At 43.3% G+C, this 26,265-nt stretch overlaps 1 protein-coding gene across 1 annotated transcript in view; it reads left to right on the top strand.

Annotated features, from left to right (window-relative positions):
• The first annotated feature begins 16,138 nt into the window (after window positions 1-16,138).
• The window catches only part of Cers6 (ceramide synthase 6), a 231,482-nt gene continuing 221,355 nt past the window's right edge, over window positions 16,139-26,265 (top strand). The window contains exon 1 of the mRNA XM_050123461.1: window positions 16,139-16,479. Within this exon, the coding sequence (XP_049979418.1) occupies window positions 16,310-16,479 (170 nt within the window). The 5' untranslated portion in view covers window positions 16,139-16,309. The remainder of the gene's footprint in view (window positions 16,480-26,265) is intronic.

The following is a 26,265-nucleotide window of genomic DNA, read 5'->3' as shown; positions in this document are numbered from 1 at the left end:
CCATATTTTCTGTTCAGTTATTGTTTTTTTTTTTTATGTAGACCTGCATGAGAATAATAAGCAATAACAATGACACACTGTGCATATGATCCAGTCTTAAGATTTTCACCCACCAGACAAATCAGGCTATTGTTTCTGAATTAATCCTCACCCAAGTTCTCAGGACATAAGCAGAATGCATCTGACTCTTTGCCAGGATACAACATAAATGGCCTCCAGCCCAGACCCCATTAAAGCCCTTGTTCACCTCTGAAAACTTACAAGTCAGGCCTCCATTGTTCACATTTTTCTCAGCATCCTGGTCTTCTAAAATCCCAACAGAATGGTCCATTAATCATTGCACACAACATTCTTTAGGTTTACCCAGATCACAACTCCAAACGTGTCCATTTTCTTCTCATACACCAGCTCTAAAGACCAAAAAACCATAGAGTCAGGTTTATCATGGCCACAGCTCCACATCTCAACACCAGCTTTGTTAGTTGTTTTCTCCACTGTGGTGACAAATTACATGACAAGGAGCAACTTCAGGGACTACGGGTTTGTTCTGGTCCCATTTTGAGAAGACACACCGTGGCAAGGAAGCCATGACAGCAGGAATATTGCATGGTGTCTGCAGTGACAAAGCAGAGAAAGGCGAATGCTAATTAATGCTTTTTTTTTTAACCCAGACTTTGACCCTAGGATGGTGCCACCTACATTCATAGTGGGTCTTTTTTGATCAGTTAGTCCTCCCTGGAAACACTCTCAGAAGGTTTCTATGATGATTCTAAATTTAATCAAATTGACTATGAAGATTAAACATCACACCCCTCTTTTTGCTTACTGGCCACCACAAATTGAACAACTTTGCTTTACCATGGTGCTTTGTCCCATCATCCAACTGACCATTGCCCATTGCTATGGGACAATGGTCTTGTATGCTGTAAAGATTTGTCACTTTTACTGGTTTAATGAAATGCTGATTGGCCAGTATTCCAGGCAGGAAGTATAGGCGTGGTGACCAAAACAGGAAAATTCTGGAAAGAGTTATAAAAGAGTAATAAAAGTTACCAAGCCATGTGGCTAGCACAGACAAGAATTATGGGCTAATTTAAGAAGTAAGTTAGCTAAACATATGTCTAAGCTATTGGCCAAACAGTGTTTTAATTGATATAGTTTTTTGTTGACAGAGGTTTCAGTCCTGCCTGGTCCTGCAGCCATTCAGTCCCAAAGAAACACACAGAGGTCTATGACATTAATTATAAACTGGTTGGCCTAGTAGCTCAGGCGTCTTATAAACCAATTTTTACATCTTAAATTGGCCCATTATCCTTGTCTATGTTAGCCATGTGGCTTGGTACCTTTATCAGCGAGGCATTCTCATCTTGTTACCTCTGCATCCGTATGACAACTGCAGACTGCATCTTTCCTCTTCCCAGAATTCTCCTGTTCTCATTGCCCCACCTCTACTTCCTGCCTGGTCACCCCCTCCTATACTTCCTGCCTGGCTACTGGCCAATCAGTGTTTTATTAAAAGACAAGTGACAGGGTACAGACCATTGTCCCACTGCACTTTCTTTGTTATTATTTGGGTCTGGGCAGCCAGGAAATGAACGAATGGTTTCCACTTACAGACCATGGGCTGAAACCTCTCAAAGCAGGGGCCAAAATAAATAAACCTTTACTTCTTGTTAGCTGGTTGTCTCAGATATTTTGTAACAGTGATGGAAAATGGACGAACACACCCCTGAACTCCTCTACAGTTCTTAGGACCACCTTCTACACTGTTAGCTGCTTTTTTCCAAAGAAAGTCGGGGAGACTAAACCTTATTGGCCACTCACTGTGTAATGCATCTTAGTGAGGCTGTTGGATGACAGAGATTAAATAAGAACTACTCCCTACTTGAAGATAGTCAAACTTAACAGACAAGACAATATGACCAAATGGGAAGGCTCTTCCTGTCCTGCGGTAACACCAACTGGGGAGGGGTTGTTTCTAATCCTGCTGTGACTCAGGAAAAATCCCAGAAAGTTTTGAGATTTAAATTAATGTACTGTTACAGTTGTGGTCTGTGGTGACTAAAAAGAGGAGAGGCAATCTACATAGAAGGAAGTCATATGAAAGAAAGCAAAGCTTCTTAAAATACATGGATGGGAAGAGGAAGAATGAATTGTAAGGGTGCTGAGTCGTATATGGTTTAGGAGGCAGCTTCAGTAGATGAATCAGGAGATGGGGGATTTGTCGGTAGAAAGGAAAAGACAGGTAGAGACTTATGTATAGAGTGTGGCCAAGTTCTACTAGAGATTCTTTATATACCAAGCAGTTCCTATGTGCACCGCAGCTGACAAAGCCTTCTAGATCTTCCTTTCTTTCTTCTAAGTTGTTTGGTGCAGCCCCAAGAGAAAGTCATGAACATTTGAGCAAAAATCCACAGGATCCTTTGTCTATCATGCCCAGGGTTCTGTTATGGTTATTTGAATTAGAATTTTTTTTTCATTTTGTCTTTTGGGTGGTTTAATGCTTATTTTCCTATAGTGTAGTAGAAGAAAGAAAGAAGAAGAAAAGAAAAAAGAAGAGGGGCAGCTAAAGGAGAAGAGATTAGGACAGAGAAGGGAAGAAAGGAGAGGTTAAAATTTATGCCTAAATTCTAAGCCAGAGGTCAAATGACCCTTGGCAGTCATTTCTAGGGAGGGCAAAGTTCCTAAGGGTGAAAACTGTATGTGGAAAGAGAATGAGCCCACCTCTGATTTCAAGGTAAACTGGGACACAATGCTCACAAGGACACTTTATGGTTACAACCCTTTTCCCTTCCACCAAGCACTTATAACATTGGTTCATCATTTTGTAAAAAGTAGTCATCTGTTGCTTGTTACTGCAGTGTTTGGGGTTGAACAGGGGCCTAAAGCATACTGGGATTTGTTGTACCCCAAAATCACATTCTGTTCCCCTCCTTTTTAAATTGTTAATCTTCCAACATCGACAGGAGTTTCCACTACTGAGGACATGAAGTTTTCCAAAGTATTTGTTGCTCATTTTTTTTGTGACTGAATAGACATGGTCTTCTTGACTGGCATTGATGAAATCTCTTTATCTTGACCAGCCTTGGAAAGCCCACACAGATGCTATCTGTTGTTTTACAGGGAGAAAGGGAACGCAGATCTTGCAAGAGGACAAAGCAGAATTTTTGTCCCCAAGAGAATTTCTCCTATCAAAACGTCTATTTTATAAACAAATTCCTTCTAGAACAGCCATGGCTTTCCTCAAGTATTGATTGAGTAGCCCTGCAAAGCAGCTAGAAAGTCCATTACAACGGTGCAAGAGGCATAGTTTACTATGTTTCTATGTTTAAGGAAGTGAAAGTTAGCCAAGGACATATTGCACATATGTGTTCTTAAGCAAATCACTCACCAAGCTACTCTGTGGTCCAAGCAAAACTAAAAGGAGTATAGATTTCAGATTTGGCTTTTGTAGCTCAGAACACAGGAGTTCCAGAACAAGGTAGGAGTCTAGGGTATGGGGCCAAGGTTCCCTAAGTTTACCACATACTGGAAATTCAGACTTTGGGTCCTTTGAATATAGGTCAAAATGTGACCTATCCTAGAGGGCCATATATATCTATAGAAGGAGAAAACTTTCCACATTAGCCTTCAGCTTATGTATGTTCTACACTGTGGCAGCCTCTGTAAATATGCTTCAAGCTTTCTAGCTAGACCTTCTAGTATGATGTTACTGTTTATATGGTGTTATATCTATCTATGTCAGTCAGGCTACTTTGAACAGGTTTTGACATGGCCAGTTTGCAATTTCTTTGTCGTTAGCAATTTTGCCATACTGGAAGCCTCAAAGAATTGGAGTGTCACGTTCACCCTCGACCTGCAAGGATGACGCGACTACCGGAGCTCTTCTCACTGCAGTTTATTCCAGGACTTTTTACACTTCTCTCATTTTCTTCCCCTCTCTCTCCTCTCTCCTTGACCTCTCTCTGTCTCTCTTTACCCTCTCTCTCCTCTCTCCGGGCAAACCTCTCCCAGCCCTTAAATAGGCATGGGCTGCCAATCCCTGATTGCCAGGTGGGCATTGCCCATAGGCCCACGCAAGCAGCTGATGATCATTGCGTGATCAGGCATAAGTCAGACTTTAGCCATAGGAGTTGATTATCCATCTCCATCAGGTGTGGCTCTATGCTGCTCTCTACATTGGAGTAGATCTTCCCTTGACCTCAGCATGGGAAAACATCAGGGGAACTCCTCAGCTCTAGACATGGAAGAGGACGTGTGTAGGTTTGGAAGCTATAGCAGACAAGCATGTATGTTAAAATGTAGTCAGCACTGCCTGAGTTCTTCCTAAAGCACACGCCCACAGGCAGGACTAACCTTTGGAAACCGCAACAGAACTCTGTCATCTGCAAAGTTCATACTTTAGAACAGCACACTCAAGTCATAAAAAAAAAAAAAAAGAATCACAAAAAAAATCCCATGTTTTAAGTAAATTCACAATTTTGTGTTGGGCCACATTGCTATTCTGGAACACCATTTCTGGAGCACCCGTGGCCCATGGTCCACACAGGTTGAATAACACCCACAGCATTTTCCAGCTGCTAGACTATTGAAAGGGTGGTTTTCTAGCACCTGGTGAATAAATCGAGTATGAGACTCTGCAGGTTCCGTGGAGAGGTAGCATCAAGCCTGGAGCTGTGGACCCAGAGACAGGAGAGTGGGTGACCCTGCGTGGATGCTTCAGCGGTTTCCTGTCGAGTGCGCCCTTCAGATTCCACTCTGACTGATCCTGTGCAAACATATCTGAGATGGCTCTTCTCAGAGGGCAGGCTTCCGTGTGTGCATATGGTTTCAGATTCACTTGGTGACTCTGATTAAATACCTGGACCCGGCATTGCCCGCACTTGATAAATAGCTATGTCTCTAGCTCTATTTGCAGAAAAAAAAAATGTCACCGCTGTTTTGTCTTAAAGATTGTTAGAGAGAGGTAAATTCGACATTAGAACAATCTGTATTTCATTCTTTCAACAATGATTTACAGAACAGCTTACTGCGTGCCAACTATTGCCCAAGCCATGAGGTAGAACAGTGACCAAGACACCTGGGCTCTGCCCTGCCATGTTCCTGGTAGGTCAAGGTTACAAGTAAGTGGATAAGCAAGCCCAGGGAGACTCCAGATGGCCATAAGAGATACAAAGTTAATAAAATGGGGTGATTTGATATGGTAAGTATGTAGTGCATTTAGATTACAGGGTCAGAGTTGGGCCCAGAGGAAGTGGTGTTTGACTGTAAGCTTTTAGTTGGGTCCTGTATCTATGGGAAGTTACCTGGCTAAAGAAAAACTCAAGAGAAAATAAGAGTTACCCAGATAATACTGGTTATTGATGATAAACAGCCCTATAAAAAATTATTATTACTCTGTTCAACTGGTACCTCCTGGAGACATCAGCTCTTGTTTCTCTTCTAACTGGTGGGGAAGGTACCACGGCTGTTTGGTCACTCCTGGTAGTTAGAGCATAGTTAGAATAGCCTATTGTTAAATCACAGACCTTTCCCTTCCTTTGCCTTTGTTTTTTTTTGTTTTGTAGACTTGGGAGATCAAACCCAGATCCCCACGGCTGCCAGATCAAGCCCTGTTCCACTGAGATGTGTGTCTAGCCCATTTCCTATATCCTAAAATTACAATTAAGTTAGCTATGTTTCCATTACTATAACAAATATCTGAGAACTTCACTTAATGAAGAGAAATGGGTTCTGTTTTTGTTTTTAGTTCATGAGATGAGTTGTCCCCTGCCTTGGGACAGAGAGTGTGTTGGAATGAAACTGCTTTCCTCATGGCCAAGAAGTGGAAGAAAGAAGAGATAAGGGCTGTGTGTGTGTGTGTGTGTGTGTGTGCACGTGTATGCATATGTGCATGTCACTGTCCCATTCAAGGGAACACTCCCCAATGATCCAAAGGTCTCCCCACCTCTTAAAGGTTCTACTGCCTCCCTAATAGTGTCAAACTGAAAATCAAGTCACCACACGGGCCTCTGTGAAAACTCTAGTTCAAAACTGTAGTGTCTACAAAGACTTTTTAAAAATCAACTATTATTTCAGTTGTGTGTGTGTGTGTGTGTGTGTGTGTGTGTGTGCTTGCATGTGCCTGAATGAACTTATGTGCACTATGTGCAGATTTCTGTGGAGGCTGAGAGAAGGCATCTGATCTCGTGGAAAGGGACATCTAATATGGATGCTGGGTTTGAACCCAGGTCCTCTTTGAGAACAGTACCTCTTCTTAACTACTGAATCATCTCTCCAGCACCATATCTCTTGACAGTCCTTTTATTTGAGGTATGATGATATCATGGAAGCTGATTTTGTGGACAATTGAAAAATTTGTCTCATCATGACACCTGAAGTTTTTCCTTCTTTGGCTACCATTCTGCAGCCAGTGAGTATCAGAAATCCTTCCAAGACACTGAGTGTAGAGCGGCAATTGCTATTCTGTGATGAAGTGGAATTTCAGCACTTCTATGATGGGTAGCAAATAACTAAATCTGAAGGCTGTTAAGCACCTTTAACTAGTATTTTGTGGTTTTATTTCTGAACGGGAAGAATATTCTTCCGGCAATTTGCCATATCAAAGCTTCTAAACGTTTTCTCAAACTTAGATCTGACCTCTGTTTCACATTACAAATGGACACTGAAGAAGTCTCTTAAGCAAACACTTCTAAATATTCAAGAAAATCCAGGTCTTCTGGATTCATTATTAATTTCACATCATGGGACAGTCTGCTAACAAAATATATAGCTGGTGAATTCACAATGCCTGAGTCTTCTACGTCTAAACAGATTTCTGAAAAAATCTTACGGATTTCTAAATCCCATCACTCTATATTCTCATTGCACTGCAAAATTTGAGTGACTTTAGCCATCATGAAGTCTGGAGACAAATAAAAACATCCGTCACACAAAATTCAGCAGTTTTAGACTGTCACATGCAGGCAGGGCAGCAGACAGTATTACAGCGTCTTGGTCATTCAATTCAATGAGATCAACTCGTTCTTGGAGAAGCTTACGATATAGTTTTCCTCCATTTTTGGTTTTATTCCCTTGCCCTCTACCCTAAAAGCAAGGAGAAAGTTAGTGAAAAAGAGTTCTTCAGGAATTAGTTTATCACCTGACATTCAAACACTGTAATTTTTATTGAATGCTCTTTACCAGGTGAGCTATACCACACGCCTTATATCCATGATGTTATTACAAAGACACAACTATCCTTTTAAGTAAGTGTTTTCTTTGTATCTCTCTAACTGGACACTGGGACACAGAAGTTATTCATGATAGTGATGTAACCAATGAACTTTGGCTCTTAGTTTGAATTTAGGCATTTGGTTTGTTTCAACTATTAACCTACATTCTCTGCTAGAACCCTGTCCTCTGCAAGAACAGGTGCTCGTGATGGTTCACCTCTCTCAAGACCTTCATTACTTTTCACATTAGAATCTTCTCCTGTTTCTCACTGTAGGAAGCACACAGTGGTAGAACGGCACGGCTATGGATAAGAACGGGCCAGCTACAAAGTTTTCTACTACGAAGACAAAACAGACTTCCAGAGATATTAGCCAGTTGTCCTTGGTTCACGTCTCTGGATCTACACAAATCGTACCTCCTTGATGTCCTTCTAGATTGCAATCCATGCGTCAGGTCTTTCAACCATGTTTTTATCCATGGTTCTTTAACTACTTCTCAAGCGCCTAGTTGCCTGCACTGACTGCACCTTTTCCTGGGGCTCCTGAGCTTAAAATACAGAATTTTAAAACCACGACTTCTCCAATTTTTTTCTGCTTCTATCTTCCCGAGTTATTTCTATAAACCACCAGCCCTTTCACGTGCTTCTGTAAAAGCATCACTGGTGTCTCAGATGCGATGGCAGCTCTAAGGTGAAATGTCACGGGGAAGCACAAGCAGGAACTAGAGGCTCCTAGAGTCTCCTCCGCTCCTCTGTCCCTTCCTCACTTTGCCATTTTCTGTGAAAAATAAAAGCCAATTCTTCTGGCCATCTCAGCAGTCAAGGCCCATTCTGTCATGAGGGCGACTTTCTACATGTCTGAGTCTTCCTTCCCTAGAAGAAGGAGCTCTTTGATTAACTATGAGATTGATAACAGTAATGATAACACATGCCTCCATGTTTACATTGAATGCTACACACTCTCAATGAAATCCTGCTTTTATTTCAGGTGGAATGTAGTGTTATTCCTATTGAACAAGTAAAACTTTGAAGTTTCAAAAGATTGAGTCTTCAGTAAAAAAGTTTTCCAAGGAAATATAGACCATTGTTGATAAACTCAGCTACACCCTCCCCCAAATTTGGTGATGATCTTCACATACACTAAATGACTTCTTGAGATCTCTGTATTCATTACTAAATTGACTGTTATTTTCCAAATGGATTCCTTGCTTCCCAAATAAAAGTATTGCTTTTAAAATATGACCTTCCACATAAATAAAGTCTTTTAAGTGTAAAGACAAGGAAGTAACCCTGGTCAACAGATATGATTGACTTGCCTGCCTACAGTCATCATGTCATCAGTGAAGAAATAAAAGATGCAGAGAAAAAGATTGTGAATGCCCGTAAGACCTTCGACTCAGCTCAATTTTCAGTGCCAGTCACTTTGTTCCCTGCGTGGGCCCTGAAGTCATCTGAGTTGGCAATTCCTGCTGTTTCTCAGAACATGATGCTCTCTTGGCATCTACGGATTTGATAGTTGTGGCTGTAATTCTCCTCAGGTCTATGGGTCACAGCAACTTCTAGCTTTGCTATGGAATGAATGTCAATTCTGAACACTCTAAAGCTACCATTTAGTATGAAGTAATTTAGCTAGTGAATACAATTGAAGATAATGAAGCAATTTCCACCTTAGTGTGGCCACTCGGCTCTTCTCTTATCTTTACACTGGTGATTTGTACGATGCCCAGCTGTTAATTTTTTTTTTCAGATAATTTTGGGCTACTCTTTCTATATTTAATTTGAAAGGCTACTTAATTCCTCATAATTACTTCTTAAAGCAAAGTTCTTTGTTATAGTCATCATAGATGCAAATACCCACTGGGTGGCATGGGATGCCACTCAGATATTCCCATTACCATAATATGGGAGTCATTACTCAAAAACACTGTATTCTTTTAAGATGATGTGACTAGAGTGGAATCTTTGAGGTTTAAGCCTACTTAGACAATATAAATACAGTATCCCCTCTTACATATGTGGAAACTAAGAAGAATTTTCTGGGCTTCTCATGAGCATGTACTCATTAAATATTTTCTAGTAGTCATAGCATGTCAAAACTAAATGATCACTTTGCCGGGAATGAGCTTCTTATTGTTAGAATTGTTAAATCTGGTTGATGACTGTATTGGCAAATTTGACTTTTTTCAGCCAGGAAATACTTACTCTGCTTCTATATAAAGTCAATAATTTAAAGGATCATTTAGTCCATTTACTCCTCCCACACATTATCCAGAAGGAATTTTGAGTTTTCTTTTTCTCTTTGGTTTGAATAGTGAGAAGTAGAACTGGGCAAATAAATCAGATAGCTCACCTTCTAAATAATATATATATATATATATATATATATATATGTACAGATAAGATAGTTGGAGTACTGTCCCCCCCCATTATAAGGTACCCTATATAAATTCCTTTTATATATTTATACCAATGAAGTAACACTTGGTATTTCAAAATAATAGGCTTCCATATGGCTTTTTGAAAAGGCCGTTATTATTAGTTATCCCTTGCTCTGGTCCCTCCTCTACTCTGCCCTCACATACCCCATCCCACTTAATCTTCCTATCCTAATTTCCCCCTCTCTCCTTGATAATGCTATATTCTATTTGCCTTTCTCCTATTCATTCACAGTTACTTGTAAGCTACCTCGTTTCTATAGGTATTTTGAATGAAACATACATATCTAAAGGTAAAAAGTTAACATCCACATATAAGAGAAAACAGGCAACGTTTGTTTTTTCTGGGTCTGGGCTACTTAATCAGGATGACTGTTTCTGTCCCAGATATTTATTTACAAATTCCCAATTTAATTGAATTGGTTGAATGAATGACATTTTATCGTGTAAACACGCCACATTCTCATTAGCCGTGTCCCAGTTGATGGACAAATAGCATTTTCTGGTGCAAGCGTGGCACAAATGCTATGGGAGTCATCAAACACTTTTAAAAAATGAATTTCTGGTGAGCTCCATAATATAGGACTCATGTATGACACTATCAGTGAGGCAAACAGTCTGAAGCTAAATAGGTCAAACCTAGCATTATTATTCTGCTAAGTGGACAAAGAAATAAAATGGCCCAAATGAAAAGCTTCTTTTTGCAGTAGATGGTAAGTAATTAATAACCTATACGACTGCTAGATATCCATAGAGTAAAGTCTTTGGAACGCTCGGTCCTAAATGGAATGTCTGTATCATACTTCCTTCCCTCGGGGCTCAGGGCTCTAAGCAGAAGAGGGAGACCGAACAATTGTAAGAGCCAGAGTTGGTGAGTGGCTTCAAGCAAACATTGCTTTTCAGACACACCAGGGAAGATGCTCATATGAGCTCAGAGATATTGTGACAGCATGCATGAGAACAGAAGAAATTCAGGCCAGACAAAATCTAGCACACAGACTCGGGAGATGGGCATGAAACTACACTCCCAACTAAGTAGTTATTGGCATTTGATTGCTGTTTAAAGGAAAACTTAATTTTCTTCAATGAAGTAATACTTGGTATATCAACCACATTCAAGGTCAGATTGCACACACCAAGCCGTAGCTGGTCAGCACAAACATAACTTCATGGGTTTGGTGTTTTATTTTATTTAATGTTTTTATTAGATTTATTCATCCTATTTTATGAAATTTTCCTTGTTATGTATGTATGTCTGAGCACCATGTATGTGTGCTTTGTGGTCACAGAGGTCAGAAGACTATATCAGATTGTCTGTAACTGGAGTTACAGAGAGCTTTGAACCAACATGTAGTTGCTGGGAACAGAACCTGAACTCTCTCTGCAAGAGCAGCAGAGCTCTTAACTTCTGATCTAGCCCCAAGCTTTGTTTTTTGAGGAGGGGGTTGGGTTGATAGGTAGGAAGGTGGGGGAGGATCTGGGAATGAATGTGATCAGAATGCATTGCATGAAATTCTCAAATTAAAATGAATAAATATTGAAAAACAAACAAAAACAAAGATTAAAGACGGGCAAGAATGCAGGCTCTGGAATTTGTTCTGTGTTTTAGATATTCCTGTTCAGGGTTGACACCTTAGCTTATCGTCAATCTAATGCTGTTGGTTAAATAATACTCATTTCTTTTTTTTTTTTAAATTGGGAGAAGATACTGAGTGTCTTGCATGGTTATTGCTGATCTGCATACTGTCGAGAGAGATCCTGTCTACCTCTTGCTGAAATCACATACAAGGGCACATTATATAGTATAAGTGAAATCCCCATAGGTGGGCACCCGGGCAAACAAATAAACAAACATCAACAACAACAGCAACAAGCCAAAACTAGTGTAGACATACGGCGACTTTGCCAACCACAGCAAGAGGGCATTGAGTTCACAAGAAAACTACAGAAATAAAATTTTGTAATATTTCCTATTATTACCAGTTCCTTTTTTGGCTCAGTAGTTAAGAATACTTGTTGCTGTTACAGAGGTCTGGAGTCTACTTCTCATTTCTCCTATTAGGTACCACAAAACATGTTAACTAGAGCTCACTTGCACATACCCCCACATACACAAAATTAAAAAACAAATATTTAGAATCGATGAGGTGTTTAAACTGAACGCTTAGTTTCAGCACCGCCTCTGTCTCAAGCACTGATTATATATACGCAGGTGCGTATAATCTAAGAGGGTATTATATACAAGGAATGGTACTATAAAACAGCTCCGATGCTCTAGTCATAGATAAAACACAGCCTCATTAAATTTCATAAGTGAATCCCTTTGTTCCATATTAAAGGCTATCTGTTATCTGATGTATCAGCAATGTTTTATTTATTCTTCTTATCAGATTGGTCCCACCTCTTCCCACTGCTCATGCTCTTTAGAAATCTTACCCATTCCTCGTAATCTAATTACATTTCTACCTCCTGATTGGAGTCTCCTTCTGCCTCTGAGTCCCTGTTATCAGCGCTAGGTGGGCATTATCCTCTAACTTCCATTGCTCCTTGAGAGGCACCGGTGTGTATTGCTGCCTGGCTTTTCAGTACATCTTGCTACCCAAGTAGATCTGTGTGTTCTTTCTGTAGAATGAGCACTACAATGTCAGGTGCAAATTCACAGTGGACAATCGTGGAAACTTTGGGCTGGTCTCCTGCTCCCGAGAAGTAGAGAGTCCTGATATGTGAACTTGAATGCACATAGAAGAGCTAAGATGAGGTTGTGCACCCGAGGACGAGAAAGCTGGCTTAGTTTGGCTGCTAGTTTCCAGTTGCCTGGAAATCAGGTATATTCTCATATCCCTCCCCCCATATATAAACAGAGCTGTTTACCAGCTGGAATTCAGGCAGTTTATACTCCTGCCCCTCAACAAAAGTTACTTTTCTACCTTTTCTTGTCTCTTGCTTCTTCTGTTTACCAACTGATGATTCATTTTTTTCGTTGAGCCATTTATTTGTGTGAGGTATCCATTGCATTGTGGTTTCCTGGGGCAACAGTTAGGAGTCCCTATTGGACAGGTATAAAGGTGCTTCCTCTCCTATCACTAACTTTCCCTTGAGTCTAAGAGTCTGACTTGTGCTCTCACAGTATTGGCTTGGATAATGGGGCTCCTGGATTAAAACTTCAAGAATACAGATAGGGAAAACTTTCTATAAAGTTAAACTTATTCTTGGAATTTAAAGATGAGAAGACAATCAGTACCGTTGTGCTGTGTGGCACCTGAAGCTGATGCTGACAGAACTCTCTGTGTCTTAGATTCTTACTGAATTCTCCGAGTCTGACTTTGTTCTCTGTAGCAAACTAGCTATCACTTTTTTCCAGCTCTACAAAGAAGTACAGTGGACAATAGTCTCTGAGTTTGAATCCAAGTGTTTACAATACAGGCTGCTGATCAATCCTCCACTATCTAAAGAAGGACCTTCACTGCTACCATGAGCCCATCTCCGAATTAACCAAAATATGATCAGATAAGAAATGATGGCTCACTCTATTGTGTTTTGAGGGATGGGTGGTATGGTGGCGCCATTGCTTTAGGGAGAGAGGTTAGACAAGCAAAAGAGGTGTTTGCCTCCCTGTATATGGGTATGTGGTGAAGAGTTGACAGAGGCTCTTTCCCATATGTAATCTCATGCCAGCTTCAGAATAGTGGCTAGAGGTAAGGCAGCTGCCATCACTATGCAGCCCACACAGGCGGATGTGTGCACGCTTGTAGAAACTAACCAACCCATCCAAGATCCTGACAAGCACTAAATCCTCCTTCTGGAACCGCCTGACAGAATCAATGCTCTACAATACTCTCCAAATCCCTCCCTATTCTCAAAGGTGATGGGTGAGTGAGACGCTTTCATTCTCTCACTAGTTTGTCTTGTGAAAAGGCAGCTTGAGAGGGGTGGGAAGCAGGGCACAGGCAGATGAGTGAGGCAGAGAAAGGAGACACAAAGGGGCGGGTTAACGCAGCTGCTTACACAGGTTCTGGAATGCGGATGGTGACTTCCCTCCAAAGAAGACGCACTTCAGTGACATCTCCCTTCTTCTACCCGGAAATGAACAATCCCTTCTTTATGCCCGCTTTGTGCTCCCCATGAATTTAACAAGGATCAATGAACATCGAACTTAATTACTCAAATATTACCTTCACCTAAAGATGTCTTCTTTCTGGGGAGGGAGATTATTAGAATAACGCTGACTCATTAAGTCAATAGTTTAATGGGTTCTCTATGTACTACTATGTAGTAGGCAATTTGAAACTACATTTGATAAAACAGACTATATCTGTCTGTCTGTCTGTCTATCTACCTATCTACCTATACTTATATAGATATAGGTATTTGCTTTTTTTAGGGACAGTGTTTCTCTGTATAGCCCCATCTGTCCTGAAACTCATCGATCTATAGACCAGGCTGGCCTTAAACTCAGAGATCCACCTACCTCTGCCTCCGGAGTGCCAGGTTTAAAGTCATGTACCTGACTGATAGATGTATATCTTAAACTTTTTGAAGCTTACACTTTAGAGACAAGGTGCCAATGATGCTATATGTTGTATTGATGGTGATGGTGGCTTTGGGGTTTAGGGTTTTACATTTACTTGAATTGTAAAAGAGAAGCTTTTGTAAAACAAAACACAGGAAAAAGAAGACAGCTACTTTGGGAGAGATTTTCCAGGGACCGAGGAGATGCATACAACATACAAAGCCTGTGGAGGCATTGGGTGGTGTGGTCCATGAAGAGCTGGGAGCCATGATAGCCACACACAGAACACACGAGATCAGAGCAATAATAAGGAATCAAATGTCCTAAGAAATTATAATGACGTTGACTTCTACTTGGGTGGAAGAACAGAGATGAAGCAGGTTTAAGTACTGGAATTATGTGACCAAAATTTCAACTTTATGACTGTGGCGGAGAGTGGACAGCAGAGAAACATGGACAGAACTGGGTGTTAGGCGGTTATGTGAAATGCTGGTCGTTTATGTCAGATAGCAGCCAAACAGGTGGCGGACAAAGTAAGATTACAGTTTGAAAATGGCTTGGGCAGAGTTTGTGATGTTAGAAAGAAGGTGTGCAACCAAGAGAGAAGGGGGGAAAGTGACCCCGTCCTTTTGGCTTGAGCCATGCCCACAGGGAGGAAAGATTCTGAGGAGAGATTAGTGCCCACAGGGAGGAAAGATTCTGAGGAGAGATTAGTGCCCACAGGGAGGAAAGATTCTGAGGAGAGATTAGTACTGGTGGCCATCCAAAGATAACTAAAACGAATCGAATGTTTGTGTTCTCCCAAAAGTCAATGTATTGGCAATTGGAGTCAGAGCCCGTGGGATGTAACTAGCTTATGAGGGCGAAGGCTTGGGAAGAGGGTTCATGCCCTAGTAAAATGATAGATAGGAGGGTACATATTCTTCTGAGAAGACAACCACCTGTCAGGAAGAGTTCAGGAAGTGTGCTTTTGCCACATCCTAGCACCGCGGCTTTGGACTTTATCTCTGGGAGTGTGAGCGATGCGTGTTCATCTTTTGAGGCGTGTCGTCAAGCAGCCTGATCGGAGGCAAGAACTGACCTTTGCAATCACACCTTGGGTCATTTCGAAGGGTGGAGGAGGCATAAATGGAAGCTCAACAAAGAATAGGAGGTGAGAATCTGGAGGCGACAGTATAGGCCTTGAGGGTTCCGTTTAAAGGGAGGGAGAGAAGGAATAAATACCTCCTCCTGATGTAGTAGGATTACCTACCAAGTCAAAACGTGGTTCCCGCAGTGTTTGCAGAGGTTAGTGGAGTAGTTTCACAGAATGCAGCTGTTACCAGCTGTTCTCGTCACCACCATCATCCTCATCATTAAGCAATTAATTAATCACAAATTTCTAACTTCTCCGGCTATTTCATACATCAAAATAAGGGGCCTTATGCCCTGGAGAGCCGGTTCAATGAGAAGCAACAGTGTACAACGTGACAGGAAGGTCAAGGAAGGCGGCAGGCTTGGGTTGGAGACAGAAGTCTCTTACCAAACTCTCCTGCCCCAGTTCCTGATTTTCTTTTCTCACCAGGGAGGATGATCCTTTCCCCTCCCACTCCTTCCTCCTTTGCCTTTGCGCCCCCTTCTTCTTCAGCAACGGTTCTTTCTCAGTGCAGGGCTCTCTGGAAGCTCGGCCCATGCCAGCCCCCTCTTCGCCTGCCTCTCTGCGCAAGGCAAGAGGACGAGAGCGCAAACTCCAACAGGGCAGGAGCGGGCGTTCTGACCGTGTGCGAGTCAACTCCGGGTCGGGACAGAGGTGCCGGCCGCGCACCGGGTGCGGGTGCAGAGCCAGAGCGTGGCCCGCAGCCCTCAGGGCGTGGGCGAGCCGGCCGCGTGTGCCTCGCTGTTTGACGCGGGCACCAGCCAATCAGGGCGTGCGGCCAGGCTGCCACGTGACAGGCGAGGCGGCCCTTTTCCCAGCGCGGCCAGAGGGAGGAGAGGAGCAGAGCCAGCCCTGAGCCTGGGAGCGCAGCGGCCACGGAGGAGGCGGCGGCAGGCGGGAGCGGCAGCGGCAGCACAGGCAGGCTCTGGGCCAGCCCAGCGCGCATCCCCGGCACCCTGCGCTGCGGAGAGCTCGGAGGAGCGCGGGAGCCGCGACACGGGAGTGGACAAAGCAAGATGGCAGGGATCTTAGCCTGGTTTTGGAACGAGCGGTTTTGGCTTCCGCACAATGTCACCTGGGCAGACCTGAAGAACACGGATGAAGCCACCTTCCCACAGGCGGAGGACCTTTACCTCGCCTTCCCCGTGGCCTTCTGCATCTTCATGGTGCGGCTCATCTTCGAGAGGTAAGAAGGGCCGGAGCGCCTGCTCTCCTGCACACACGCACACGCCAGCACACTCGCCAGCTCCGTGGCGCACGCCCCCGCGCTCGGGCTCACACCTCCCAACCTTTGTGTTCACCGTGGGGTCCCCGATCCCTCGACCGGGCTGGCCTCTGGGGAGCTAGAGAGGGTCCGACTCGCCCGTGAATTTCCTCCGGGGCGCCGCGAAGGGGCCGCGGAGAGCTGGGTCGCCGCCCGCGCTCCTCCTTCCCCGGCTTCCTCCTCACAGAGAGGGCCGGCGAACAAAGGTGAGCGGTGGCTGGCCGCGAGGAACCGCTGTGAGGGGGCTCGGCCGTCTCCATCGGAGTAGCACTCGGCGCTTCCAGGCAGGGCTTCTCCTCCGAGGCTAGCCGCCACCCACTTGACATCCTGGAACGATGGTCCCCAGCGCGGCCCGGAGGGAGGAGGAGCGCACACACTTCCAGCTCTTCCACTCCTGCACGCACGCGGGAGACGGGGCCGCGCTGCAGAAGAATTTGCCCGGACCTTTGGGGCTTCTGCTTGTTCTCTGACTTCCATCCCTGACACCGTTTTTAGGCCCTCAGTTCTAGGAAACGGGTGACGAAAGCACTCTGGATCTTTAGTGGTTTCTTTAAAAGAGGGCAGAACAGAACCGGTGCCCATCATACAAAATGGTCATTTGAAATCAATAGTAGGACTCCCTGACTAATAATAGGCTTCTTGCTGGTATCGGAAGACTCTTGAAACGTTGAAAGAATTGTCACAAAATATTTGGTATGAGTCCTCAATTTGGTTAGATCTCGCGATTGTAGCCACATACAAACTTAGGTTACTCTCACTGAGCAGTCTTAAGTCACGAAACTAGATTTTTGCCTGCTGTTTATTCAACACGCACTCGTGAAACAAAACCGGCACCGCACACTTCTTTCTTTTAACTGAAAAAAAAAAGATCGCTGTCCTCTTTCCCCCTCCCACCTCCATTCATCAGTGAAGACTCAATTTCTTAGATCACAGATACCCATTTCCACTCCAGCCTCCCTGCCCTGACTCCTGCTCACCTTGGCTGTTTCTCAGGCTGCTGCTGTTATCTTGTTTACTCTTGATCTGCCTTAAACCATTCTTGAGGATGTCAGAATGTGTCTTTGTTGCTCGAAATAGTATCAAAGCTTCCTGGGAACAAAAAAGTATGATTTGTTTTAAGGAAGGTGCATTTTTTTTCAACTGGCAGTATTGTCGCTTCTGCACTAAAGATCAGCTGTTGCCGAGCTACAATCTTCTTGCACAAAGGGCAGCCCTCCTGTTTGAAAACGATTGGAATCCAGTGCCCATATGCCATTGATCTTATCCAGCGCTGAAACTCGCTGTGAAAAAGCGGGTGCCTTTGAAGGCTGCAACTGTTTGCTTGGGGAAGGCTAACCTTGCCATCTCTGCAGAGACAAGGGCTTCTCACATCGTGGCTGGGTGACACCCCCATGAAATCTGTCTGCGTTTGGGTAGCTACTTTAAAGGAGATCTTGAGTTGTATATCTTGGAGCACAAACTGCATGGCAGCTGATGAACCATATGCGAACGCTACATTTTCCCAGCATTCTTTTCCATTCTGATTCTGGGCTCTTCAGTAGGCTGGGAAAATATTAAAGATGAAAATAGCTTGGTTTGTACTTGGCTTTCTTTGTCTTAAAACACACACACACACACAAGTGATGTAATATCTGAAGACTGAAGGTTCAGTTTTCTTTCTGCAGAAATATTTTTTCTTATAATCTTATAACTTGATTGAAGAGTTTATACTCAAGAGTCAGCAGTTTTCAACTACCAATTGTGATCTCTCTCTCTCTCTCTCTCTCTCTCTCTCTCTCTCTCTCTGTCTGTGTGTGTGTGTGTGTGTGTGTGTGTGTATAGGGAGAGAGAGAGGGAAGGAGCTTTTTCAAGGCCATTGATATGAGTAGCAGACCTCTAATGGGTTGACGATGAATACTTACGATTAATGTTCAGAGTAANTGTGTGTGTGTGTGTGTGTGTGTAGGGAGAGAGAGAGAGGGAAGGAGCTTTTTCAAGGCCATTGATATGAGTAGCAGACCTCTAATGGGTTGACGATGAATACTTACGATTAATGTTCAGAGTAAGGACACACTGTCACACCTGTACGGTGGGGTGCTGCTGACTTGTGGAGGTAAACTACTTTGCTCCTTCCTCCTAGAGTGCTGACAGCTGTGTCTGACTACTCAGACTCTGTTCTCTCAAAGTCGGAGAGCAATTACACACGGAGTTAGAGGGTCTGCACTTTTATGTTTTGATCAGACCCCGAGTGTCCACTCTGCTATTCAGCCTGTGAGACTCATCTCATGAGTGTCCACCAAGGGCCTGAGTCAGTGTAATTGAGCCGGCCCGCATTGTTGTCAGAGGTACAGCTCACGCTAGGCACCCTTTCGATCTGCACAGGAAGCTTTTTCTTTGCACTGTTCTGGAATGGCTAACATTGATGAAGCCCGTTGTAATAGAGACGAATCTTCCAAGGGTCGATGCTTTGGCTGTCCTTTATTTCAAGCGTGAGAACGTATCGGGAGACCCACGATGATCCAAGATCTCATTCTTCTTTTGAAGTCAGTCATGCCTTTTCAGAAGCAAAATTGACCACCTTGAGTGCGTTCTCTTTAGTCTTGGCATTTCTCCCTGCACAGAAAAGCACTAATGAGTTGACTAAGTTGGGTCTTGTCAATTGAACAACTCCATTTTTTGTTTTTTCCTGCCACTGTCGGGGTGTGGCAGAGGAGGCACTAGTGGCCGGTGCCATTGTACAGCAGCATATGGAGAACAGTTTGGTAGCCCAGCATGGCTGGTGAAATAGAGCAGTCTAGAGTCACTGACTTGAGTCTGTGAAATGCCCAGATCTCTGGCTTTTAGTAACAGCCTTGTATTCCTCTTTGCCTTGGGGAGAAATGGAAGGAGCAAGTGTACATATTACCCAATTAGCAGAGTAAAACTCTTTACAAAACAAACAAAACACAAAAGTAGCATCTCTTAGGATGAAAATTGTGCCGTCTCCCGTTATGTTATGTTGGTGACTTGATGATTAGAAACAGTACTTAATAATGTAGAATTATCATTGGTTCCATTTCTTGATTTAATGCATGTTTAGGCTCTGCAGTCTGCCTCTGGGAATTGTAACAAACACCTTTAAGCCCAGCACTTGGAAGGCAGAGACAGGAGGATCTCTGTGAGTTTTAGGCCAGCCTGGTCTACAAATCGAGTTTCAGGACAGCTAGGACTACACAGAGAAACTCTTGTCTCAGGAAAACAACAACAACAACAACGAAGTGTTTTGCTATGGTATTCATAAATAACAGAATTAGTTGTGCCCTGTTAGGAAATAAAACTTAAGAAAGGCGACTTTACAGCATTCTAATTGGATCGGGGCTTCTATCTGTTTATTTCTCAAAAGGAAATGGCTGTTGTAGTTCGAGGATGCTTTCTTGGTACTTATGGCATAAAAATCTTATTTTTATTATTTCCACATGAACTGACAAAAGGTGTATTTGCGGGGCAAGACGTAGTGCAGTGTGCAATGAGAATTACGTCACATGAGTAGACATATGTCATCTGAGAAATTCTTCTATTTTTCCCCTCATATGAATATTTACTCTTGTGAGATTTAAAGCAGGGAACACTATATTGTTTGACACATTTGCCTTCCTATGTAATAGATCTTAAAAGACTTCCCTCCGAACTTGGCCCACCTTGACCTCTGTCTCTTTTCTCTTGGACCCTAAAGCCTCTGGCAACTACCATTGTACTCTCTGCTTATGTGAGAGTGATTGTTTTAGGTTGGGAGATATGTGTGCACGCGCACATATGTATGCATTTGGTAATTATTCTCCAAAGCCTGGCTTATTTCACTCCATCTATGCAAATGAGAGGTATTCTTTTCTTGAAGGTCAGAGAGTGTTCCCTTTTGTATGTGAAACTCATTTTTCTACCAACTTGTTGATGAGTGAGCTGCGTGGATTTGGCTGTTACCAATCACGATGCAACAATTGTGGCTGTGGTAATGCTGCTAGCTCTTTTTGTTTGTTTTTTGTTTTTTTTTTTTTTTCGAGACAGGGTTTCTCTGTAGCTTTGGAGCCTGTCCTGGAACTAGCTCTTGTAGAACAGGCTGGCCTCGAACTCACAAAGATCCTCCTGCCTCTGCCTCCCGAGTGCTGGTATTAAAGGCAGGCGCCACCACTGCCCGGCTATGCTGCTAGCTCTTTACTGAGTTTTCTGGCTATAGATAGGATGGAGTAGGTAGTAGCTGTGTGGTAGGCCCTTACCTAGCAACCATAGGGGTCAAGGTTGCTTTTCCTTCCAAATCTCTGATTCTTGTGAATCTCCTGTATGAATATTGTTAATTAATATCTCACGAGATTCTGAGGAAGCTAACCATCATCTTTTTGTAAGCAGAAATAAGCCTTCTCCGAGTAAAGGTGTTTTTGTTTTTTCTATAGAAGTGCTCCAGGCAATCATTTTGCTTCTTTTTAAAAAGTATCTTTCATTTGTGTTTTGAGACAAAAGAATCATTTGGGGTGTTATCACTTGTGTTGCAAAACGTTACAATATTCCTGCCTAACCCAAAAGGATGCTTCTATAGAGAAAACAACTGTTTGATTTCTTCAGCTGTCTTTCTCTTGGAATCCAGAGTTGAGCAGACATCTGATGGCGTGAGAAAGCAGTAGTAGCTCAACCGGGTGGTTCTCAGTGTCACACCACATGAAGAGTGCCATCCCTCAGGAGCTGACACCAGGCCAGTGAGCCGTGCTCAGCCCCAGAGTGACTCTCTCTTCCCCTATCAGGGAACAGTAGCCTTAGTTCTGTCGAAGGCAGGGTCTAGCTAGGCCACCTTTGCTTATAGCTCTCCTGTCTCTGCCTTGTGAGGGATGCAGAAGAGGAAATAAAGGAGTGGGTGATGTGTTGGGGGCTGGGAGGAGCGAGTGGAGGACTACCTTGAACAAGTGCAGTAAGGGATTAAGCGCAGCACTGCAGGATGTTGCTACAATGTACTCTTTAGTGAAAAGGCAGGTGTCCTCAGACACAGTTCAGAAGAGTGAAGTAACTTTCACAGGAGCAAAGTTTTCTCTGGGTGAACTCAGTGTTATGTATGAGACTAAAAATGTGCCTTACGTAGCTTACTAGATAAAGGTGTTATTGAGATGAAAACTGTGGCCATAGAGAGCTATAAGAGGCAAGAGTTGGGCTTGCAACAAATGGTTCTTCTTGATGGTGTTTCACCTGGGTTGGGAAAAGATGTATTACCATGGGCGTTTTAAGGGTAGACAAGTGAAATGGACAGTGTTATTTGAAGAACTTTTCATGCAGCAAAATAAAAGATTTGATGTGTAATAATTTAGCTATTTTAACAGGTTGACTTGGGGTGAAAGGCATGCTTCTTTTACATTCTTAATGAACACTGCCATCGGGTAGTGGAAGTTCGTGAGAAACTTTAACATTGTCACCAGTGACTTGATGATGTTCTGTGTTATGACACTAACGCCCTGACTGCACTGAGGACATTTTCTGCTAGACCCTCTGGTCCCCATGCGGAGGGAGAGCTGGGTAGCTTTCTCAGGGTTGCCAGCTTCTACGGTGTTTCAGAAGTACTTGTCTGTGCGGAGAAGGGCAGCTAAAGGGACATGGGTTTCAGGTGAATTCTTCCTCGCCGTTACCAGGCATCGCTGTGTCTTCCGTAAGCCTCCTCACTAAGCCTCGTTGACGAGCCCTGGGGCCAGAGTGCTCGCTGGATGGTGGAAGTGTTAAGTTCACATTTCTCTCCCATTGCCAGACAAAACCAATTTTCCTAAAGTAACTGCTCATTAATTTCTTGTAAAGTAAAACCTCTCAAAAATTTATATTATTCCCCCCCTTCCATTGTCTATTGATCACTTCTTAAATACTTTGGAGTGTTATTGGGGTCACAGATTTGATAGCACTGTCGTGTCCGTCACTTCTGTCTTTTCTCTTTGTTGTCTAAAGTTAAGTACGCAACCCTCTTCTAGCAGCCCTGCTCACCTCAATAACTTTTATTCTGTAGCTTCCTCCTCCTTTAAAATGACTTCATGCTAGGGACAGTGGTATACACCTGCAATCCCAGCATTTAAGAAGCAGTGCTAGGGGATCAGGAGCTCGAGGCTAGCCTGGGCTACATAAATAGACGCTGTCTCAAAGCCCAAAGCCAAACAGCTATTCATTAATGTTATCCTAAGTCAACCTTTCCTGATATGAAGTCTTTATTAACCGTGTCAGCCATTAATCTATAGCTTGATTGAGCAGAGGGGGTGGTTTTCACAATGTGTTGAGGGTGTGTCTCCTTTGAGATGCGGCAGGTGATTGGAGGCCTCGGTTGTAAGGGAGAGGCTGTGACGTGCCCTTTATTTATCCTCGTCATTTATTCTACTTGATGTTTGACTATGATAACGATGACCATTTTTTTTTACATTTTGAAAATAATAGTACCAAGTAACATTGATTCTCTAATGAGTTTGTTACTGTTTGGATTTACTTCATTTAACCATCTTCCAAGACCACATGAACTGGATGCTAATTTTTTTTAACCCAATTTTACAGTTGTAAGTAAGGATTGAGAGTTAGGGAAATACAGCTAACTTTATGCAACTTAAGAAAAAAAAAGACAGTGTGAGTTTCTTGATTTAATAAATTCAGTGGTCTCGTCGAAAACCAATAGTATGAAATCGCACCCGTGTGCACACTCACACACAAGTATATACGTGGCTTATGTGTGCACGTTTTTACCATTTGTTATATACATTTGAACACTTCCTCTGCAATTAAGCCCGTTTCAAATATCTTCGCTCACTACGTCATTCTACACTGCAGCTGGATCAATTCTGCCGAGTTCGGTGGCTCTCTCTAGTTCTTTCAGATTCAGCCAGTTGATTTCTGTTTCTCTTGCTTTCAGAAATGCATGTTTTCTAGAAGTAGCATGTCTATAAGTCCCAAGGAATAACAACTCCAGTGTTCTTGATAGGTGCAAGTTGCAGGACATCGTCTAGAGAGACAATGATCCTTGGAAGTCCTTGGCAGGGTGCAGAAGTCGTAGGAGACTTGAAGATGTTTTTCTGTTGTGATATGAACTGCGCATGCCTCCTTAGACTTCACTCATTTCAAACATTGATCACTTGGTCACATTTTGCTCTTTCTGAAGTCATTCATGTTTTTTTATTGGGACAAAGAGATACGGTGTTCTATTTATTTAATTTTGGCAGAGAAGTGGCAATCCTCCCCCTCCAGTTCCTCCTCTTGCTCTCCCTCCTCCTCGTCCTCTGAATGTTCTTATCTTGGCCTGCTTATCTGGTCATGCTTATACTCTTGTACATCTTTCTGCATCCTGCATTCCCTCGAACATTTGTTAAGAGGCCCCCGAGTCTCCCCAGCAGAGGGATGCCATCAGGAGGAGGCAGTACACACTTGACTCTGGGGTGGGGCAGGAGAATCAGGGTTGGGACAAGGGCAGAGCCAGGAAAAGACATGGCATTTCTGTGAAGGGGCATTTGGAGATAGCAGCTAAATTAATTTATTATAATTCTAAACCTTTGATAGAAAAGTACTAAAGGGCAGTGAGATGGCTCCACTGTTAGGAGCAGGTACTTCTCTGGCAGAGGACCTAAGTTTGATGACCATCTCTTTTGTCAGGGCCTCAGAGCAGCCTGTGACCTCTGCCCAAGGGGCTCCATTGCCTCCACAGGCACCTGCACTCACTTTTACATACATAGTTAAAAGTCATAAAAATTAATCTTAAAAAATGATATAAATTAACCCATAAAAAATACACACCCAAGGTACACGATAAGACCTTGTCTCCAATAGGATGTTTTCAGCACCACCTAAGGCTGTCATGTTAGTAATTTGGTTTCAATGTGTGGCCCTGGAGAAGGGAGCCACAAACATTCAGACCATAGCAGTAAAAGGAAACTTTATACTTAAAAAGTGATTACGATCGGACCTTTTGTGTTAAATGTGTTTTGCTGCAATGAAAGAAAAAAAATAGATAATTCAGTGACTTAAGAAAGAGTCGCTCACTAGAAACAACAGTCTTCAGTGTTCTAGGCCTGGCATCTTTCTGGATGAAACAAACTTGCCAGTGCTCTTGCTGTCAGTGCCCTCAAGGATGGCTAAGTTGTTTAAAATGCATAATTATCTTCAGGTCAATGATCAGCCATCTTCTTTCTGGAATTATCTGGCGAGGTTAGTTGGAAGGGAGGGGCAGTCATTGAGATCCAGAGGACACCAGAGCTTATTGGGTTTTTGTGGAAGACACTTGCACTAAAGACCTTGCCTCAAGTCAATTTATTTATTTATTTAGCAACAGAGTCTCACTTCGCATCTCTGGGGTGTCCCAGAACTCACAATGTAGGTCAGGCTAGCCTTGAACTCACAGAGATCTGCCTGCCTCTGCCTCCCAAGTGCTGGGATTAAAGGCATTCACTACCAAGCCTAGCAAATCAGTTTGTTAATCAGTATGACAGAGAGGAAGTTCAAGGCTCTGGAAAAAGCACAGAGAGGGGGTAAAGGCTTCTAGAACTCAGTATGTGATTCCCCAGAGGGTTGATGTGGGATTCCCCTCTATATGCTGTGAATATCATTGGTTGATGAATGAACTGCTTTGGGCCTATAGCAGAGCTATAGGGGAACATAGCTAGGTGGGGAAAACTAAAGGGAATGCTGGGAGAAAGGAGGTGGAGTCAGAGAGAAGCCTTGTAGCCCCACCAGAGACAGATGCTGCAACTTTACCCAGGAAGCCAAAGTCACGTAGCAATACACAGTTTACTAGATATGGGTTAAATTAATGTGTAAGAGTTAGCCAGTAAGAAGCTAGAGATAATGGGCCAAGCAGTGATTTAAATAATATAGTTTCTGTGTGATTATTTTGGGGCTGAGCAGCCAGGGACAAGCGGCCTCCCTTCAGGGACCTCAGGGGCTCTAGGAGAACTCAGTGTGCAATTCCCCAGAGGGGGACCTCAGGATTCTAGAGAAACTCAGTGTGTGATTCCCCAGAGGGGAACCTCAGGCTTCTAGAGGAACTCAGTGTGTGATTCCCCAGAGGGGGACCTCGGGATTCTAGAGAAACTCAGTGTGTTATCTCCACAGAGAGGGACCTCAGGATTCTAGATAAACTGAGGCTTCTAGAGGAACTCAGTGTGTTAGCTCCGCAGAGAGGGAGTGTAGGATTCTGGAAGAGCTCCTCCATGTGCGGTTCTCCAGTATCCCAGGATCATAGTAAATGTCTTCTGGTCAGGATCCATTTACAACAGCCCGGGATAACAGGGTAGCATTCTCCTGAGCCACATGGCCTGGGCCACGGATGACTCTGAGAGAGTTTTGGGAGGGATGAAGTAAGGTTGGACTCTCCTGCCTCTTCCCATCCAGTACCATGTGCAATTTGTAAGCAAGTGGGTAGTACATTTGAATATCATTTCTTTGAAAGCTGCATATTGTATTGCTTGGGTGTGTCTACAGACACATATTACAGAGCAGTCGTTTTGAAAATTTATTATAATATTTAGTCATTGTACAAAACTTACTTGGTCATCTACGAGAATATTTGGGGTATATTAAAGAGGAACTCTCCCCACCCCAGTGACTTTCAGAATGGACCTCTGTCAGAGTGCTAGTGTGTCTCAGACTTGGACTGTGGGGTGTGGTGGAAATCACCAGGTTGGATTTTCGTTGCTAGAGGGACATTCCTTTACCAGGTGATCTCTTTTGCACAGTGACCTAGGACTAGCATTTGCTGGGACT

This window comes from Alexandromys fortis, unplaced genomic scaffold (assembly GCF_014885135.2).
Source record: "Alexandromys fortis isolate MF-2015 unplaced genomic scaffold, M_Fortis_MF-2015_v1.1 scaffold_8_9099976_23576923, whole genome shotgun sequence".
Classification (NCBI taxonomy): domain Eukaryota; kingdom Metazoa; phylum Chordata; class Mammalia; order Rodentia; family Cricetidae; genus Alexandromys; species Alexandromys fortis.
Note: the sequence above shows the minus strand (reverse complement) of the source record. Positions and strands in the feature narration are given on the sequence as shown.